At 43.9% G+C, this 18,992-nt stretch overlaps 1 protein-coding gene across 1 annotated transcript in view; it reads right to left on the bottom strand.

Annotated features, from left to right (window-relative positions):
• The window catches only part of RHOJ (ras homolog family member J), a 76,928-nt gene that overhangs the window by 11,955 nt on the left and 45,981 nt on the right, over positions 1-18,992 (bottom strand). The window contains exon 2 of the mRNA XM_038544897.1: positions 9,450-9,508. Coding sequence (XP_038400825.1) covers positions 9,450-9,508 — 59 coding nt within the window. The remainder of the gene's footprint in view (positions 1-9,449; positions 9,509-18,992) is intronic.

The following is an 18,992-nucleotide window of genomic DNA, read 5'->3' as shown; positions in this document are numbered from 1 at the left end:
GTAATTCAATAAGGATTATTGCAATATCCTGTTGCATTGGAACTATGCTGTATCGAATGATTTAAATTAGTGCAGCATTGGCCAAGGCACAGCAATTCTCTTCCTATATGCAATTTTAATTTAGAATAAGCTAGCTATAAATGTAAAGCAAACAGCTATTGCCAGATCAGACCCCACAATTTTGTAGAAATGTATTTTGTGAGAGTTTAAAGTCCAGATTTTGAGATTTCCTCTTACGTCTACCTAGAGGCTATTGTGTGGCCTAATAAATAAAATACCATATTAATTATTTTTCCCCCCAAACACTATTCATACCAGAATATGCTCTAAGTGAAGAGTTCCTGGTTACATAAGTTGTTGGTGTATATACTGTTTTAGTGTAAAATGATAAAGACAAAGTAAAACATTGGATCATCTCAACTTTGGGAAAAAGTCAGCAGGTACCTTTTGTACGTGAAGTGTTTCAGGAGGTTCCAAGGTAAATCTGCTATTTCGATATAACATTTTATATCTTCATAGAATTTAGTAACACATAAGCCAAAAGTAATTTTATTTATGTTGTATACTTATACCATGTAAGTATATACTATGTATACATACGTGTTTGCACATACCACAATTGACATGGTCGTCAATTACATACATGCATACTTTATATATGTATGCACACTATGTACATGCACATACTATACATGTTTAGGGCAACCAAACCTGCATATTCACACTTAATCACATACATAGACATGGACAACATAACAATTCATTTATTAGGATTCTGATTACTCTCCCTAACATTTCAAGCAAACTATAAAACTCATATATGCTCATTACAAAAATTCAAACATTCCCTAGAGTAATCCAGAGAGTAGAAGTGAAAATTTGTTTTCACCTTCTATGTGATCTCTAATAGTTTTTCATCTCTTCCCAGAGGAAGCTATGATTTAAGAGTATCCTCCTGAATATTATATATTTATAATAGATATAACAGATAGAATAGACACGTATTTAGTTTTTTTTTAAAATTGATTGCATAGTTCATATTGCTGTGCCACTTGATCTTTAAAACTTAATATGTCATGGATATTTAAAAATATCAGTCTTGCCAACTTTCTATTGACTCTCATGATGTCTTTATAATAAGAGAATATGTCCATACATGGACACGTGTGACTGGAAGGAAGTCCCTTAGCGTGTTGAGTATGGCATCTCTGGTCAATGGGCATGCGCTGATCTATTGTTAAGCTACTTCAAGTGCCCGGTCCTCAGGGACTCTGGAACACATGGCTGCAGCTATTACCACTGCTAATCCCACTAGAATCTCAGCAAAGGTTTTTAATTACCTAACCAAAATCAGGGCAAGATGGCAAGGATGCTGAAAAATCCTAAGTTCTCTTTATACATGAACCCTGTAACCAAACCTTCTTGCCCACCATCTCTGCCCTGCTTTCCTTTTGCTCTGGGGCTTTTCCTTAGGATGCAGCCATGAGGCTGACAAGCCAAGACTCTTCTTCCCAGGCCATAACTTACAGCTGTGCACAATACCACCTGCTCTCTGCCATTTCATCCTCCCATCTGGATTGTGATAAATGGATCAGGGACCATGCTGTTTTTTTTTTTTTTTTTTCTTTTTCTCATGCCCTACTTATACTCTGTCCACAGCAAACAGTCCATAAATGCCGTTGATTGATTGGCTGACACCAGGTCTGCAGTGACCTGCAAATAAACACGTGGCTATTCCGTGGGTCATTTATGGCAGAGTTTTTGTTAGAATCACCCGGGGAGATTTGAGAATATCTTGACACCCTGCTAGCCAACTACCTGCCTCTCTCCCCACACTCCAGGACCAATTAAATAACAATTTTTGGAAAGAGGGCCTGGGCATTCCAGTCTAATCAGTTTGGAATTGGCATGGAGTTGAGAATACCTGATTTGCATTGTTCTTATCTTCACAATCACTGAGGATGCATCAAGGGCTTAGCACGAAGGGCCAGGCATTGTTTCAGTCACTTACTTGCATTACCTTGTTGAATCTTCACAGTTGCACTGGAGAGGTAGTAGCATCCACAATCATATTTCATAGAAGAGGAAGCTAAGTTTTAGAGAAGTTCAGTAATGAACTAATGTCTCAGAACTATTAAATACTGGGATGGATTGTTTAGCCCGAATCCAGCAGCGGTTCTTAATTGTGACCACATTATTTGCTTCAGCTCAGAACCTCAAGTGACAGGTTAAGCATTTTTTTTTTTTAAATTAAGTTATCTAGGAATCTTAATACAGACTCATGCTTTACCCAGGAATCTAAGAAATGTGGGACCTTGCATGTTTTAGATCGATTCGTGGCCTGCAATTGCTAGAAATTACCAGCAGATGGAAGCAGATACTGTATATTTAAAACCTCAAAGTCCTAAAACCAGAAACTGTACAATCAGAAGTGTCACAACTAGATAAGGTAGGAACAAATAACTGGTGGTCTGAATGGATTGTGTTTATTTGATTCTATACCCAGAAGCTATCAAAGCAATTCTGCTTACATTCTGGAAGAGTTAGGAAGCCCATGGATTGAGAATGTGAGAGGAGTCTGGGGTTTTGATCCTTTCTTTACTCCTGGCAGGGTAGCCAAGGCCCTCCAGCTGAGTGACCTTCCACTTTGTCCTTCGCTGGGGTTTATCTTGCTCTGTATTCTGGATATCTCTTCTGTAGAAGCCTTAGTTCTGCTGTGTAACTCCAGTCAAAAACCTTGATTAATTTTCTCCTGTGCATGTAGCACTGTTAAAGAAGCTATATGAAGCTGATAAGGTCAGTAAGAATTGATTCTTCCCTTGCGGGAAAGAAAAGGAAAATATAGAAGTCACTCAATTTATTTGCAAGTGAGACAGGCCAAGTTTCTCTTGCTCTTGGTTAGCTCTGTGATAATAATGTAGAATATTTATTTACTCGAATCGGAAGAGCACAAATCAGAGTAGGAAGAGGCCTTTGAGATCCTTTAGTGCAGTGGCTCCCCAGGTGTGGTCGCTGCCTAGCAGCCTTGGCCTGGGAGCTTGTAAGGAATGCACATCTTCAGGCCCTGCGCAGCTCTCCTGTGGCTGTGGCCCTGGGCAGGGGCTTTACCAGCTGTTTTGCGACTTTGTCAGGTGACTTTGTTGCAATTCAAGTTTCAGAACTACAGGTTACTGTACTTCCCTGTCCCCTCTGCTGATTTCAAAGTCGAAGAAGCCAAACTCTAGACAGCTTGAGTGATTTCATCAGAACTGATCAGAATCAAAAACACCTTTAAAGAAGCCCTCACATCATGGGCTGGCAGGGCTCCTGTTGGCCCCCATTAGCCACAGGCTGCAGTGATGACACATAGCAGGGGGTTCAGAATTAATAAAGGGAAGTGTCCTCTTGAGATTGAGTGCTGGGCGGGTGGTGGGAGGTTGGGGGATTTGAATTTGTACCAGCTGATAAGTTTTCCACAATAGGGCACATTTTAAGCCTAGGTTGGATGACCACATGTTGAGAGGATGTAAAGGAACTCTGAGAAATGGATAAGTGGTTTAGCTGGTATTTGAGGCCGCTTAACAATGTTGAAACTGAGGATGGAAGGCTGGTGCTTGACTGTTTCTGGAGGAGACAGCATCTCAATCTAAAATTGCCACTCGAGTAGGGCTTTGGAGGGCTAAAATGGACAAGGGGGCTGAGGTGGATGGGGAGGGGCTCAGGGGATAGGGAGGGATTTGGGACTTTAGGCTCTTGAGTACCAACTTCACCCTGAAGGCGGAGCACTGGTTTGCAGACAGATCTGGCACTTTCGGATGACTATGGGCCACTCTTGGGAAAGAGCAGTTCAGGGGGAGCCTCACTGGATGGCCACACGCCTTCCGTATAGTCTGGAACAGCCAGAGCATGATAGTCCAGGTAGTGAGGAAGAGAAACGATTTGACCATTCCTTCACAGACTTTAGGGCCCCTTGAATCTTGTTAACGTGCAGCTTCTCATTCAGCAGCAGGTCTGGGATGAAGCCTGAGAATTTATTTCTAACAAGTTTCCAGGTGATACTGATGCTCTGGTCCAGGGATCACACTCTGAGTGACAAGGAGAGTTGTACTGAGTCTCTCCTCCCCAAGCCCATCTATCCCTGATGCATATTCAATTGGAAATAGAATTCTGCTTCCAAGTCCTCTTGGGTTTAGTGACATTTATCTTGGATTTTAGCATAAGTCTCATTTTCATAATTCTCCCATAAGTACTCTCCTATCTGTCAGTCTTGGTTTGGAAAATGTGAGCAACATCCAGAGGGTGGGAGTGTAGCATAGTGCTTAAGAGGCATGGGCTAGGGAGACATGTTCTCTGGGTTCAAATCCCAGCACTGCCTGTGACTACTGTGTGATAGTAGGTAAGTTCTCTCTGCCTCAGTTTCTTTATCTGTAAAATGAGATTAATAACAGTGCTTGCCCCATAGGGTTGTTTGAGGATGAAATATTAGTATGTGTCGACCACTTAGAGCAACGTCTTGAATGTATTAAGTTCTTTAGTGGTCAAGAGTCCATCCTGTCAACAACAGCTGCAGTGTCCCTGCCCTCAGTGGATACCAGGGCTGAATCTGAAATTAACTTTTTCTAAACTGAATTGTAACAGGACCCACGTGCTTACATACTCTAATAGCAATAGCATTCTGAATCAATGTCCCTACAACCCCATATTCTTTTATAATTTGAGAAGTAAGATTGTGTCCTAAGGTTACTTTTACTGATAACTTGTCATGTGAGCAAACTTCTTTCTAATCTCCGGATTGCACACTTCTAAAACCACATTAAGGCACATATGAGCAAGAAAAGTTGAGTGGCTCATTGAGGAAAAACATTTGTTTTGAGGCGTTAGGCAAACTTTCCATGGAGGATTGATGCCAGATTCTGTGCTCCAGATGGCCCCATTGGGTCAGCCAATAGCAAAAGGGAAGGTTCATGTCCTTCCAAGTGGACCCTGGTTTGCCACTAATGAACCCCAATTATACTTGCCTCATGGGCCTCTTCAAACTCTTCAGGACAGAGGCACTTCAGAAACCAGAGCAGATGAAGACATGCAGTGTGTAGTCCTGGCTCAGGGAGAGGTGTGGCTGATGGCCTTTATACTCCCACACTTCCATGGTCACTGGTGACCACCGAGATGCTCGGGGCTGTGGTTTCTCAGTGACAGACACCCTTCCATGCTTGCCAACATACAGACAACCCCCTATCCTGAGGGGCTTGTATGCCAAGAACCCGGGGGGTTCACCCTGCTGAGAAGCCCAGCTCCTGATTCCAGGAGATTCTCACTCTTCCCTGGTGGTGCTGCCAACTGCCACTTTTGCAAATATGGCCTTTGAGATATGTCTATCCTGGAGTTTGGCCTGAGGGGCCACAGTCTGAGTAGAGTTTTGCCCACATGGCTCTTGTAGTGGAGGGTCCACTGACAGAAGGAGGCAAGATGTCTTAGTGCTATGGCTGGCTCCATTCTAGGTGGCCAGCAGCAGGATGAGAGGATGCCTGGCTCTGAGCCATGACCGGGGACCGAATGGTCCCCCAGCTTGGCATTCCTCAGTTGGCAGATGCCCAGGCTTTGCTGCAGCATCCCCACCCCAGCATCCTGTTCTCTACTTGGTCTCTAATGACGCACTTGAAACATACTGGCCTGCAAGTATGTCATGGAAAAGTCGGCTCTGGGACTCTTTGTAGCTGAGCCAAAGATCTGAGCTCTAGAAATCCCTTTCAGAAAAATTTTCAGTAATGCACTACTAGAGGCATGTGCTGTACAGCATAACCTGGCACGACCTCAATAGATTTGGCTTACAGGCCCAGCCTTATTGCCTCTCTGGTGTGAGCTGAGGGGTAATATGCAGAGTCAGTTTGTGAAGAATCCCTTCCCTCATTGCCTAACTTAATGTTTGGAATTCTATCTAACAGATGAACCAGAGTGCTGAAGACTTTGTTTTCAAAGGATTCTACTCAAAGTCCAAATATGTGTTTGTTTTAGGGATTTGGGGAGGGAGCGCATGTTGTGTAGGACCTGCCATGTGATAGGAGTGTATACATGTGACCTCATTTAGAAAGTGCTTGGCGCGCTTCTGAATGGCCAGGAGCATGCCTCAGGTGGGCCTGGTGGGGGCCGCAGTGGTGACCGAGGTAGACTAGGGATGACAATGTGGACGGAGCCAGGTTAAATCGTTTTGTCTAGGGCTAACTTTGAGGGTGGTAATGCCAAGTTCCTATCACTTTGCTTTGCAGAATATGTGCCCCTTGAGGTTGTTTTCACTAACTCTGACCCATGATTAGCTCAAGACAAAGATGAGGGACACTGCTTCCTGGTTTATTCATGTGAGAAAATCTAATTATTCAATTACAGCAAGATAGAATTCTAGAGTTGGTTTCAGAGACTTTTTTTTCTTTTTTCTGTGGTTCAGGGATTAATCAGGTGGATCACCTCTTAGTAACTCTGACCATATGAGTATTTTTGAATTAGATGAATGTTCCTTAACCATGTGACCTCAGTGACATTTGCTGGAATATAACTGGAGACAGTGGAGGATCTTGCCTGAGGCTGGAAGTGGAAATTTGGGGATCATGCTTCTAAGTAAAATGTGTCCCAAAGCCTTATTGGCAGAGGTATAGAACCAGGGGGATCAACTCAGGTAAGGAGTATTTTCTGCTGCATCCTCCTGTTAGAGCCATGCTTTGACCACCAAAGACTTTATTGCATAAGGATCATGTAGGGGATCTTCTTAAAATGAATTTTCGGAGTCAATCGGCTGGAACTGGGGCCTGAGAATCTGCATTTCGAGCAAGCTCCCTGGTGATGTCGATGTTGCTGGTGGACCCCACACTTTGAGTGGCAAGGTTACAAAACAGTGATTCCTTTTTTTTTTTCAGCCCCAGGCTTGAACTCATGACCCTGAGATCAAGACCTGAGCTGAGACCAAGAGCCAGATGCTTAACAGATTGAGCCACCCAGGCACCCCCAGAACAGTGTTTCCTAAAATATGGTGTATAGACTAGTGGCAGCAGCACTAAGAAGCCTGTTAGAAATACAAATTCTTGGGCCTCATTCCAGACCTATAGAATCAGAAATTCTGGAAGTGGGCCCAGGGGCTGGGTGTTAGAAGGACCTGTACATGATTCTGATGTCTGCTCAAGTTTGAGAACCACCACTATTATACAAAATGAATTACATGTTACCCTTTAGTGTAACTCACACCAATATTTAATGATCCTTTGCTGCTGGAAGATCTTCCTTGGGTCTAGCCTCAAATCATTTTGTTTAATTACTCTAGGTCTTTTAGGCCTTCTTGAAGTAGTCTGTGAAAAGTCCTAATCATAGAATTTTAGGCCTAGAAGGAACTTTAAGATGTGTCCTGATTTCTTTACCCCAAGCTGCATGCTCCCCAATGAATCTTGTCCACCTTTGAGCTTTCAAAGTAGCTGGTAGAAAGCATTAGAGGAAAGCATTAAGTTGAGGAAATATTTATAACCCACTTGTTGTGATATTTTATCAGTGCCCATCGCTTCTTCTGTGTCAGAGGTTTGGATCATTCTATTTTCTTCAATTTGGAGTTTGAGGATATTTTTATACTGCCTTAGAGCTTCAAGTCCTATATTAGTGTTATTTAAAATTTGTTCTAAAAAGGACAGCAGTGGGAAAGAATAATTAAACTCTACGGGAGCTTTTAAACAGTGTCATTGGATTGGAAATTAAACAGAGGCTTGGGAGGTTGTTCTGGGGACAATGAATGTGAAGAAGCTAACACTTGTCATGGATTGCTACAGAAGAAGGGAGCACTGGGTGGGAGCTTTTCAGAAGGCGAGAGAAACAGAGAGGACTCAGAGTCAGGCAATAATCTTTGCTGTACTGAACTTTTCGAACTAGGTTATATTCATAAACTCTAAGTATGGGGATGAAGGGTATAAAATGTCCCTTTCGGGCTATGAGTTTCTGATGAATGGCAAACCCTAATAACTAGATGACTGAATGAAAGTAGGCAGATTCGGTCCAAAAAGCAGTGTGCCTTTATCACCGGCAGGCTTTCTGGTGGAGGGGCAGTCAAGCAGCAGGTACACTGAGGCCGTTGTACCTTAACCCAGAGGAGCCAAACCAGTTTTCCAATTTAGGCATTTGGAGCATCCTTTCCTGGTTGTGTGTCTTGATATTGATATGAGAAGTCTCCTGCACTCCCCAGTTCCTGAGAGTAGATGGCTAAAACAGTCATCTGCAAATGATGGGTAACTGACTAACTCTTAGGAGTCTTGAGTCTGGTGTATGATTTTCCAGGTTCCCCACTGTCCTGGCCTGCCCAACATCAGCCTCTGGTGTCCCACAGACATTTATACATGGTCCTTGCAGATGCACACAGAAATCCCCCAAAGAATGCCATTTATTATTATTTTTCTTAGTACAGAATTTTCAAGTTGAGCAAAAAGACGTATCTCCAGATAATTGTGGAAAAAAAAAAAAAAAAAGGCCCAGACAAATGCATGACTACAAAGAACAATTACCAGGAAGCTCACAGTGGGAAAGAGCATGGTCAGTGTTCACTCCAAAGGACTTAAGATGTATGAGTTTGGACAGACTGAACAACCCGCTGATTTTGACCTAAATAAATGACCCAATGGTAACAAAAGCTCTATCAAAGAAACTGGGCCACAGCCATCAATTGCTTAACCCATGAATTTTGTAACACTAGAAACTTTTCATAGTGGAGTGTGGGGTGCAAGGAAAGAAAGATGAGGTGGCATTTTCATCCAAGTAAGGCATGTGCTAACTGAATAAATATTGAGGGTTCATTCTAATCTACAGCCTTCCATTATTGGTTGGCCACATTCTCCAACTTGAAGACACATCTCTGACAGAAATGAGAGTATTTCAAGAATCTTAGAGAATTTAGAGTCAACTTCCAGTTATTCAGGGGTCGACCCTCACTTTTGGAAACCATTCAGGATCCTGGCTTTTCTTCTTCCCAACACTTCATCCATCTCCCTACCCTACCCCCGCTCATTCTCTGTCTCTTTTTGGACTTTTCCATGGCTCATTAGCCAATTCAAATAAAGGCTGGGCAAAGAATATAATGTGAAAAAAATGGGTGAAACTAAAATTCATAAAATTGACTCATTAATCCCAATCTGGAATTGGTGTGGTTAGGAAGAACTTGAGACTCTTGGCCAAATTCATTATTTTAGTTATTGATGGTCATCCATCAATGAATGAATGAGTATTTGCCTACCAACACCTTGAGTAACATAATGATTTAGTTTTTTGTAATTATCCGTGTTATTAAGATATTAAGAATATGCCTTTGGTTCTCATTTAGATAGACAATAAATTTGTCCTGAGTGATCAGAAGAGGTAATAATATCTGTACTCTCAGTCTCCATGTGTCTAGCCAAATGGATCATTCTCCCCACCCCCCAAACCCTCAATGAAGCAAAATAGCAAAAAGGTACCTGTCCTGCAGTGTCATACAGTCCAAGCAGGTGTTGCTTGCCTCCCACTGTCACAGTAACTAGAAGAGAAGACAAGAGGAGAGTTTATAAATGCCAGCTTCAGTCAGGAGGCTTCACATTTCTCCATGCCAACATCTTCCTGGGCAGTAAGGACAAGCATATGCCTCACCCATGTAACATTCTAAACCAAGCTGACAGTGCGATTTCCAAATGCAAGGCAACCTTAGCCTGAAGTGAGAGCAGATGGGCTCAGCCAAGTCCAAATTTCTCAACTGAGATGAATATTATCGGTGCCACGAGGGTACTCTGTAGGCTACTCATCGATCCCTGTGTAGGCCCTAGGATATCAAGCTAGTGAAAGGAAAAGGATGCTGGAAGCTTTCTTGGTTTGGTTATTTTTTTCTTTTGTTTTGTTGGGGCCATCTTTCAGGCTACAGAATGGTATGAGCAACTTCTCTGTTCGAAATCTCTTGGCTTTGGTCTGTCTCTGAAATGTTAATAAAATCATGAAACAAAGAATAATAACCCACCTACATATTTTATAGTCTATAAGGCAGGACTAAGAATGACACAAGAAGGGCTTAACATTTATTTTATAAAAGTTTTTCTTTTTTTAATGAAATAGTCCAGTGCTTTAGCCTAATTGATTTATTACAATACTGAATGTCAGTTGCAGGAGGAGATGTGGGATGGGTTTGCTTGCACAGACCTAAAGGGTGTACGTAGAGGGAAAAGTAGACAGTCTGATTTACCCAGCTGGCTTCCTGCCTTGCAAGTAATTGTGTCCATAAGGGAGAAGTAATAGAGGGATACCAGCCACTCTGTACATGTCTGGGGATGAAATAAAGTCTCAACTTGTAACTAAACTGAGATCGAACACCAGGAATGCAAAAGTAATACAATCTCACAGTGGATGGAGAGAGTGAATTTAAATCCCACCGCCCCCCACCCCCCAAGCTCCATTTAATCTCTTTTTAGAAAAAGGAAGTAAAATGTGAGGGAGAATGTGATTTTCTTCCCCCTACTTGATCAAAAAATGTGCAAGTGCAGCGTAAAGATAATTTTGGTTCTTCCAACTGTTGGCTGTGCAGGAAAGAAAGATCCACTGCTCAGTAACCTTTATCACGGCCTCTCTCACACATGCCCGCTGCCCGCCCCATTCTTCAGCCTGTTGCTGAGCCTCGCTGATTTGGTACTGATTTGACTTTTGTTTCCAGGACCCTGGGCTACATGTATGCTAAGTACATCTCAATGGCTCATTCTCTGAAAAACACTTGTTTAGAAGTGCTGTCTCCCTAGACACCAGGAACGATTTCTCTAATCTACCCAGATCAACATGTGTTCAGCCTGATAACATGGCTGCGGCCACTCAGAGGAGCTTCCAAATGTGTGTTTTCAAGTGGTGAACCCAGCTCCGTGCACCGCTGCTGACAATGCTGACAGAAGAGGGGCATCCAAACATTTTTGTTTCCTTTCACATGTCAGGCAAGCAATGGAAATGAAGGTGAGACTGTGTGGCCCAGAGCTTTGTCTTGTTTTATTTTCCCCTTCCTACATGCTCAGAACCCAGTCAGATGTTCCCGAAATCTGCCTAAATGGTTTCTTTAATGACCAATTCACTACCTAGTCATGGATCAGGAATGAAGGGAAAAAATCCAACCATTACAACATGGAATTTCCGGCCTCTGGTGAGCCCAGTACACACAGGTCAGGGGCAGCTGTTCTGGAGACCCTCCTGGAGCCTCCCACGACCTACAGGCCCAGGGCCATCTGTGGAGCGAGCTGCAGATGCGAGTCATCCTCACGGCCCTTTGGGCACTGTGGATATTCCTGAGCAATGGCTCTGACCTTTGTCATAGGAGCTCTGGGGCCTTTCCCTCTGGCCTGCTCTCCCGTCAGCTTCACTCTTCTCTCCCTTGGCAGCTTTGACAGCCGGAACTTACACCAGGCCCGGGGGAGTGCAGGCCCAGTGAGGCTGGGCTGTGGGAGGAGGCTCTGGGCAGTCTTCGCTTCAGTCTGTCCTTCCCTAACTCAAGGCTTTATTGAGTTCCTGGAGCACACTCAGTATTGGGAGTAGAAACACCAGATGTGATTCCTCCTGTCATGGAGTGCAGGGACGAGCGGTTCATGGGCAGAGCCTGGGCACCGTGACATGTAGCAAACACTATGCCGGGGCAGCGTGGAGGAGTGTGGGGGCACACAGTAGGGACATCACTGTATTACTGTGCGTGTGTGCACGTGCGTGTGTGCCGGTGGGGGTGGGAACGTGCAGGGGCACTGCTGCTTGTGTGTGCATGTGCTACACACACACACACACAAACACACTCTCTGCTGGAGCTTCATGGCTGTGAGTCACTCAGGGTTTACTGGGGGATGTGGGCAGGAATAGGTGAGCATGCAGGGTCTGGCTGCCCTGACTCACTAATTTTGATTTTTTTCTGAAGGCTTTGTTAAGCTGTGAAAGTCCCCAATTCTTTTTCCTGAAGAAAGTAAAAGAGAAGGACACCTGGGTGGCTCAGTGGTTGAGCATCTGCCTTCGGCTGATGGCATGACCCCCAGGACCTGGGATGAATCCTTCCTGGGGCTCCCTGCTCAGTGGGGAGCCTGCTTCTCCCTCTGCCTGTGTCTCTGCCTCTCTCTCAGTGTCTCTCATGAATAAATAAATAAACTCTTAAAAAAAAAAAAGAAAGTAAAAGAGAAGGAATTGAAGTAATTTCCTGTACCAAGGCAAAATGGTGGGAGGAGGGAGGATGGCATTTTTCAGGTGGAAATCTTGCTGGCTTTCAGCTTTGCTGGGTAGTGGCTGTGTGTTCTGTGTATTTGGACAGCCCTGGTGGAAGGATCCTAAGGGAGCTTGTACCTCTGTCCCTGGAAATCACTGTTCTTCTCTCTTCTCTGCCCTGTTAGTCTCCCATTTTACTGGAAGGCAGATAAGCAGATCGCACAGATGACGCTAGGGAATACCAAGGGATAGATCCAAGCATTAATCATACACTGTCGAGAGTGCAGATGGCTTTGTGAATCCATATCTTAAAGTAGCAGGGGATGCCTTATTGCCAACCTGTATCCTACAAAGTTCCTCAATTTGGAAACAAATCAGTCATGACAGCACAGAAGGTAGGTGTGCCCTAAAATGCTAACAGCAAATGTAGTGAGGTTGAAAGAGCAGGATCTTTTAAGTCAGATGGTTCTGTGTTCAATACCTATCTTTGCTATTCACCATCTGAGTGATCTTGGGAAAGTCACCTAACATCGCTGAGCCCCTCCATTCTTATTTGTTAAAAATGGAGATAACATCACCTATCAAAGAGAGCACTTGTGAAAAGCAAATTAAGTGAGAAAATGACTGACACACAGCCTGGTCCACAGTAAGTGCTGAGCAATTATTACCTTCCCTCCTTCACCAAATGCTTCCGAACCTGAAGTAATGGCAGGCTCTCCACTGAACAGCCAGGGCACATAGCTGGTACAAAAATTCATAATGTTTGTGAATTACTGGTCACTCTCTACCCTACATGATAGCTACTTACATCCGAGTCTTATATCTCCCACTGGATAGGAAGACCCTTGAGGACAGAATCTCCATATTTCCTATCCTGCGCAGGCCACAGCCGGATCCCTGGTATATGTGGTTGATGTTGAACACATGGTACACAAGTGGAACACCAGGGGCAGTTCAGAGGGAAGAAAGTCCTTCAAAATGTGCCAAGCTGCAGCTTGAAGCTCCCTGCAAGGCACTAACTGCTAGGAAGCACCTGCAGCCAGCAGATCTGTTGGCAGGCCGTGGTCAGGCTAAAATCCCAGATCACCAACTATTCTTGGAGCTATTAGAGTTGTTTACCGAGCTTAGAGGGGTTTTAAAGAGAGCAGGCCAAATGACCTGCTAATGGCTCAGTTGGTTCTCTCAGTAAAGTGTGAGGAGTTGTCAGTGACCTGTTAAGATGTAAAACGAGGGCCTTCTTTAGATCCATTAAACTCTTTGCTTCCTTGTGTTCCTTTGGGCAGATGGGAGTGGTTAATTTTGTGAGCTGGATGGGGTGCTAATGAAGTCTAAGTCAGGGGTTTGCTCTCTTAAAGGATCAGTGAGTTTCACCCAGAAAGAAAATGTCCCAGTCGGGCTCTGAGCCTACTCCCCTCGGCATTTCAGTCACCTCGCGTCTGCCCCTGTGTGTGTCATTTGCAAACCTGGATGAGGAAGTGTGGATCGTTCCTGGGAAGCCAGCTCTGACCAGCAGCCCAGCCCATCAGAAGCACCAGGAAACTGATCCAGAGTCCCTCGCTTGCTAGCTGATGGGCTGGCCATCTCGTGTTCCAAGAGCAGTCTTTTGAGGTCGACATGATGAATCCAAAGAACTGAAATAGTGGGAATGCCAGGTCAGTTGGGAGGAAGCCGCCCTTCCATCCCCAGCACCTAGCCAGCTGTCTGCATGGCTTATGTGGAGTGTACTCTATTTGGGAGGTTGGATGAGGCACATTCGACGAGGTGCCTGCATGCAATGCCGTACAGGTGCTATTTTGGAGGAAGAAACACTAGATTATATACATAGCAAGAAATAGAGTTTTAAGCAAGTTGAAAACGTGTTCTCAGGTGAGCATAGGGTGAAGATAGGTCAAAGATTTATTGACTCATTGGTGAGAGAAGCGGTAAGATGACAGATCTTGTACAAGGAGCATTTTGAAGAATTGACATGTACAGGTACTTAAAAAGCAAAATGTTAGGATGGAATGACTAGATTCAGTGGGAAACTAGTTGTTGTCCTATGGGAAAGATAACCTTCAGTGTTCTCTTTTCTACTAAACAGGAATTCTTTGCGTGTCTATCTGACAAGATTTACAAGTTAACATGCACCTTCAGAAAGTCTAAGCTTCTTTCTAGTTAACAGCAGGATCAACCAAAGGTACATTCCCCTAGATTATTGATCCCTGGGGGGAAGGGCACCCCAACATGGCAGCAAAAGGACAGTTTCATGCTCTTGGCCTTATATCTAAGCTTCAGGTAATTTTTGTTCATGTCTGAATCCAAGTTCCTGCTTTGTGACTCATTTGGTGAGAGGTTGGGCAAGCCAGTAGGTCTCTCTCACCTGGAAAGTAAACAAATCATGTTTACCCTAAGGGGGAATAAAAACTCTAAGCCGTTCAAAATCTGGGGGTAATCATTGCAACAGTTTGTCCACGTCTAGGGGGCTGTAAGAAATGGAGAGTTTAAGTGAAAATTTTCGATTCTGACTCTCATCATGCTTAGCTGACTGGACGTCTTCAGGGTCACCCACTGATCTTTTCTTCTCTGAACTGACCTGTTTTTCCTCGTTTCTGGAAGAGCCCATCTGGGGCAGTGACTTACCTAGCTTCACCGGCCACTCTTAGGAGCTGCTTGTGTGTGTTTGTGACCTGGTTGAAGCCTCACAATGTGCATGTTCATTTTATAAGGAACCAGCTCAGAAGCATCTGAGATTTTCTCCAAATTAAGGTAGGTTAGAAAACTATGAAGCTAGAAATACACAATACATTTGCCTAAATATCAGTGGTGATGAATTCCTTCCTGATGGGTTTCAAACTTCCAACAGATATGATCTTCTTCATGCAGCTTGAAACCTTTTGTACCCATCTACACCAGCCCACCCCAGCCAGCTCTTTCCCCTTTTTTGCAAGGAATGCTTCTTACTTGCTGAGCAGCAGACTCTCCCTCCCCTTCCACCCTCTCCCCACCCCACCCCTCGCTCCGCCCCCAAATAAAGTTGCCTGGGGAGGTCTTTTATTTGATGTGTGGTATGAGGTCTTGTTCTGCAGAACACAGACTGAGGAGAAAACCAAACAGGCGACCTGAGAATCTGTTAGGAAGGACTCCAAGGGCAGCCTGGGTGACCCAGTGGTTTAGCGCCGCCTGCGGCCCAGGGCCTGATCCTGGAGACTGGGGATCGAGTCCCGTGTGGAGCTCCCTACATGGAGCCTGCTCCTCCCTCGGCCTGTGTCTCTGCCTCTCTGTCTCTCTGTCTCATGAATAAATAAATAAAATATATTTTTTTTTTTAAAAAGAAGGACTCCAAATTGAGGACTTTTTTTTTTTTTTTTTTTTGGTTAGGTCTGTATATGTGTCCTACAATAAGGAGAACCCCATGTGAACAGGGTACCACATATTTGCCCTGCATTTTCCATCCCTGGTCACATTTCTTTCTCTTGACAGGGGATTTGGTTTGTAGTTATTTCAAGTTGTAACTGCCCCGGATTTTAAGGCAGAAGAACTGGATGGAACTGTGGACTCACTGTAAATGAACTCTGGGAGCTTGAGCAAGCCATAGCTTTTCTAAGTCTTGATTTTCTCATTGGAAATTTGAGGAGCAAAAGAGAGCAGGAGTATGACGATTTTGTACAGAGCAGCTTTCACAAATATAAGGTGGCATCACTGAACAAACGGCTTCTTAAAGAACAATACTTTTGAGGGACACATGGGTGGCTCAGTGGTTGAGCATCTGCCTTCGGCTCAGGGCATGATTCTGGAGTCCCTGGATTGACTCTCTCATCTGGTTCCCTGTGGGGAGCCTGCTTCTCCCTCTGCCCGTGTCTTGCCTCCCTCTCTGTGTCTCTCATGAATAAATAAATAAAATCTTAAAAAAAAAAGAACAATACTTTGAGAACAGAGCTTGTGGGAATGGAGTTGTCTTGGCTCTGGGTGTGGGGTGGGTGTTCTGGAAAAGTCTGCCCTTGTCAGTACTTGTTTGATGATGGAAGAGACGGAGGAGGAGGAGAAGAGGGAAGAGCTTGTTTAATTCTAGGACTCTTGGAGCTGACTGGGGATGAATACACTAATAGTGTGTTCCTGTCAAGAGTTTTCAAGGAATTTAAAAAAAGTCATGATTCCATGACGTCCACACCCTGGAATTTCAGAGTTCTGCTTGGCCTCATTTTTCCTTCCACAACATTCATTTGGTCTGCACATCTTGACAATTCTACCTGCTAGATAGCTCAGGAACCTGGGTCCTCTTTACCATTCTTGTAGCTGTCCCCTGGTGACCCCTAACTCCCAGCCTTGTCAATTGCCAAGGCCTCCTAATCCACCTCCGGTTCTCCAGGCTCATCTGCTGTGCTTTCCTTACTGCCACCGGAGTTCATGCAGCTGTGGCTCCCAAAGATCTCCAAGATAAACTTCAAATACCTTCTAAGAGTATACAAAGTCCTTGTAATCTGGCCCTGGTTTACCCTCTCTTTTATTTTTTTACCCTCCGATGATCCAAACTTTTTGTAATCTATTATACTCATGATGCCTTCGCTTAAGCTGTTCCCTCTGGAATACTGGAAAAAGAAATTCTGCTGGAATGCTTTCTCCACACTTGTGTGTCTGGAAAACATTCACAACCATAAAACTCACTTCCATAACTTTTTCTTGATTCCCCCCAAATACATTAAGCCTCACCGGGCCTTGCTCACCAGGCCATACTGTGCCCGGGCCATACTGTGCTGTGTGTTATTTACTCTCACGTCATGGAGTTTAGCATGGGCCTGCCATGTAACTCCATAAATAATGGTTGAGTGACTACAAAGTGCATCAAGCTCTACCCAAACTGAAAGTTTTCTCTGAGACACCTATTTTCTGTAGATGAATCTTTGGCATTTCTCAAAGGATCGTCATAAGCTCTTCTGGACGCTAAGTGGCAGGATGGGGTCCCCAGCAATGCCGGCCTCCACTGGAGCTGGCCACCTGCTGTGAGAGGATGCCATGGCAATGGGGCTCTGCTGGGTGGTCTCTGTGCTTGGAGCACCCTGCCACTTTTCCAGGCAACTCTTACCAGCCACAGGGCTGCCAGATTCTAGGCCAGTATAGGGCAGAACCACTGCCAAGGTGTCCTGAGGTTCACTGGGGCTGTGGAAGCCATGGTCTCCAGGCAGCTTGGCATTAGCCACAGGGTTCAGGGGAGCTGTCTTTTAATTAGGACCTTGGGAAGACATGACTGAATTGTAGGTGAAGCCTGCACACAGGGGCTTGTTGTGGCAAACCAGAGCAGGCTTTTTGCAGGATCCCCTCTATAAAGAGCTTCGTTAAAAAATGCCAGCTTCTTTATAAATTGCTTTTAAAAACCTCACAATTATTAAGCTTGCATTGAGGTATTGTGGAATAAATGCCTAGGGTGGAGGCAGAAATGTAAAATTTTAGCCTTTGGACTCCGTGATGGAAATGCTTCATGGCGGCCACCAGGGGGAGCTGGTTAAAACCACAGATTCCCTGGTTTCACACCAGGCCCCTAAGATTTTGAAGAACTAGGTGTGGGGTGGGACCCAGGCGTCTGCGTTTTAATCACGCTCTTCAGGAGGCTGATTCAGAGCTGAGCCTCTGTTTCCTTATCTTTAAGATGAGACTAATGATACCTCGATTACTCTAGAGTGTCCCATCCACTTTAGACAGGTGTGGTGGATGTTAGATGAAGTAATATGTGGGAAAAACAAAGTTTACAGAATGCTACAGATATAATCTTTTTGGCCATGTCTGACCTACAACACGGAAATGCGGCACTTTGTATATGACGGCACTCCCCCTTTTGTCTAGAAATAGTCACTGTGGAAATACAAGCACTGGGGTGATGATAAAAGTGGAATAGCATGTTCCGGTGAAGAATTTTCAGAGAATTATTAGGCCCATAAAAATTGTATCAGGTACCCAGCTATAAACGAGTTAGAAAATATGATGGAAGGTACCCTTTTCACAATGACAACACAAACTATAAAGTGTCTGGTAATGTGCAAGACCTTTCTGACCACCCTGTTCAGCCACATAAAAAAAGCACATGGAGAAGAAACACTCATGGATTTAGGTGGGAAGCTCTGTATTATAAAGATGCTCTGTTTAATAATTTTAAAGTAGGGTGACCCTGGTGGCTTAGCGGTTTAGCACCTGCCTTGGGCCCAGGGCGTGATCCTGGAGACCTGGGATCGAGTCCTGCATCAGGCTCCCTGCGTGGAGCCTGCTTCTCCCTCTGCCTCTCTTTCTGCCCCCCTCTCTCTCTGTGTCTCTCATGAATGAGTGGATAAAGTTAAAAAAAAATTAAAGTAATTCCAATAAGATTTTTGAACTGAGAACGCAACAGAGTGATTGCAGTAGTTTTATGGAAAATGAAATTGATAAAAATAGCTAATCATTAAAAAAATTACAGGATAACCATGTTAATATACATTAACATGTATTATAAAGTTATGCTAATCAAAGATGCATTGCACCAGCACAAGAATCAGTGAAACAGAATAGGATCTCAGCCCCAGAGCTGATGCTACATGTGTAAGGATTTAGTATATAAAAGGCAGTGGAAAAAGACGAAGTATTCAATATATTGTATTTACACAGTTGGTTACTATTTGGAAATAAAACAGCAAGTGAAGAATACCATAAAGAAAATGATCAATATATTCGATTTTTAAAAACGAAAGAAAGGTTTAAGTATATTGGGAAAAATGGTCATGATATATGGAGGTTGAAGAAGGTTATCTTTGATACATAAGGTGCATTCTAATCAATAAGAATAATTTTTTAAAAAGATTTTATGTATTTATTCATGAGAG

The sequence above is a fragment of the Canis lupus genome, chromosome 8 (assembly GCF_011100685.1).
Source record: "Canis lupus familiaris isolate Mischka breed German Shepherd chromosome 8, alternate assembly UU_Cfam_GSD_1.0, whole genome shotgun sequence".
Classification (NCBI taxonomy): Eukaryota; Metazoa; Chordata; class Mammalia; order Carnivora; family Canidae; genus Canis; species Canis lupus.
This window is presented reverse-complemented; position numbering and strand designations above follow the sequence as displayed.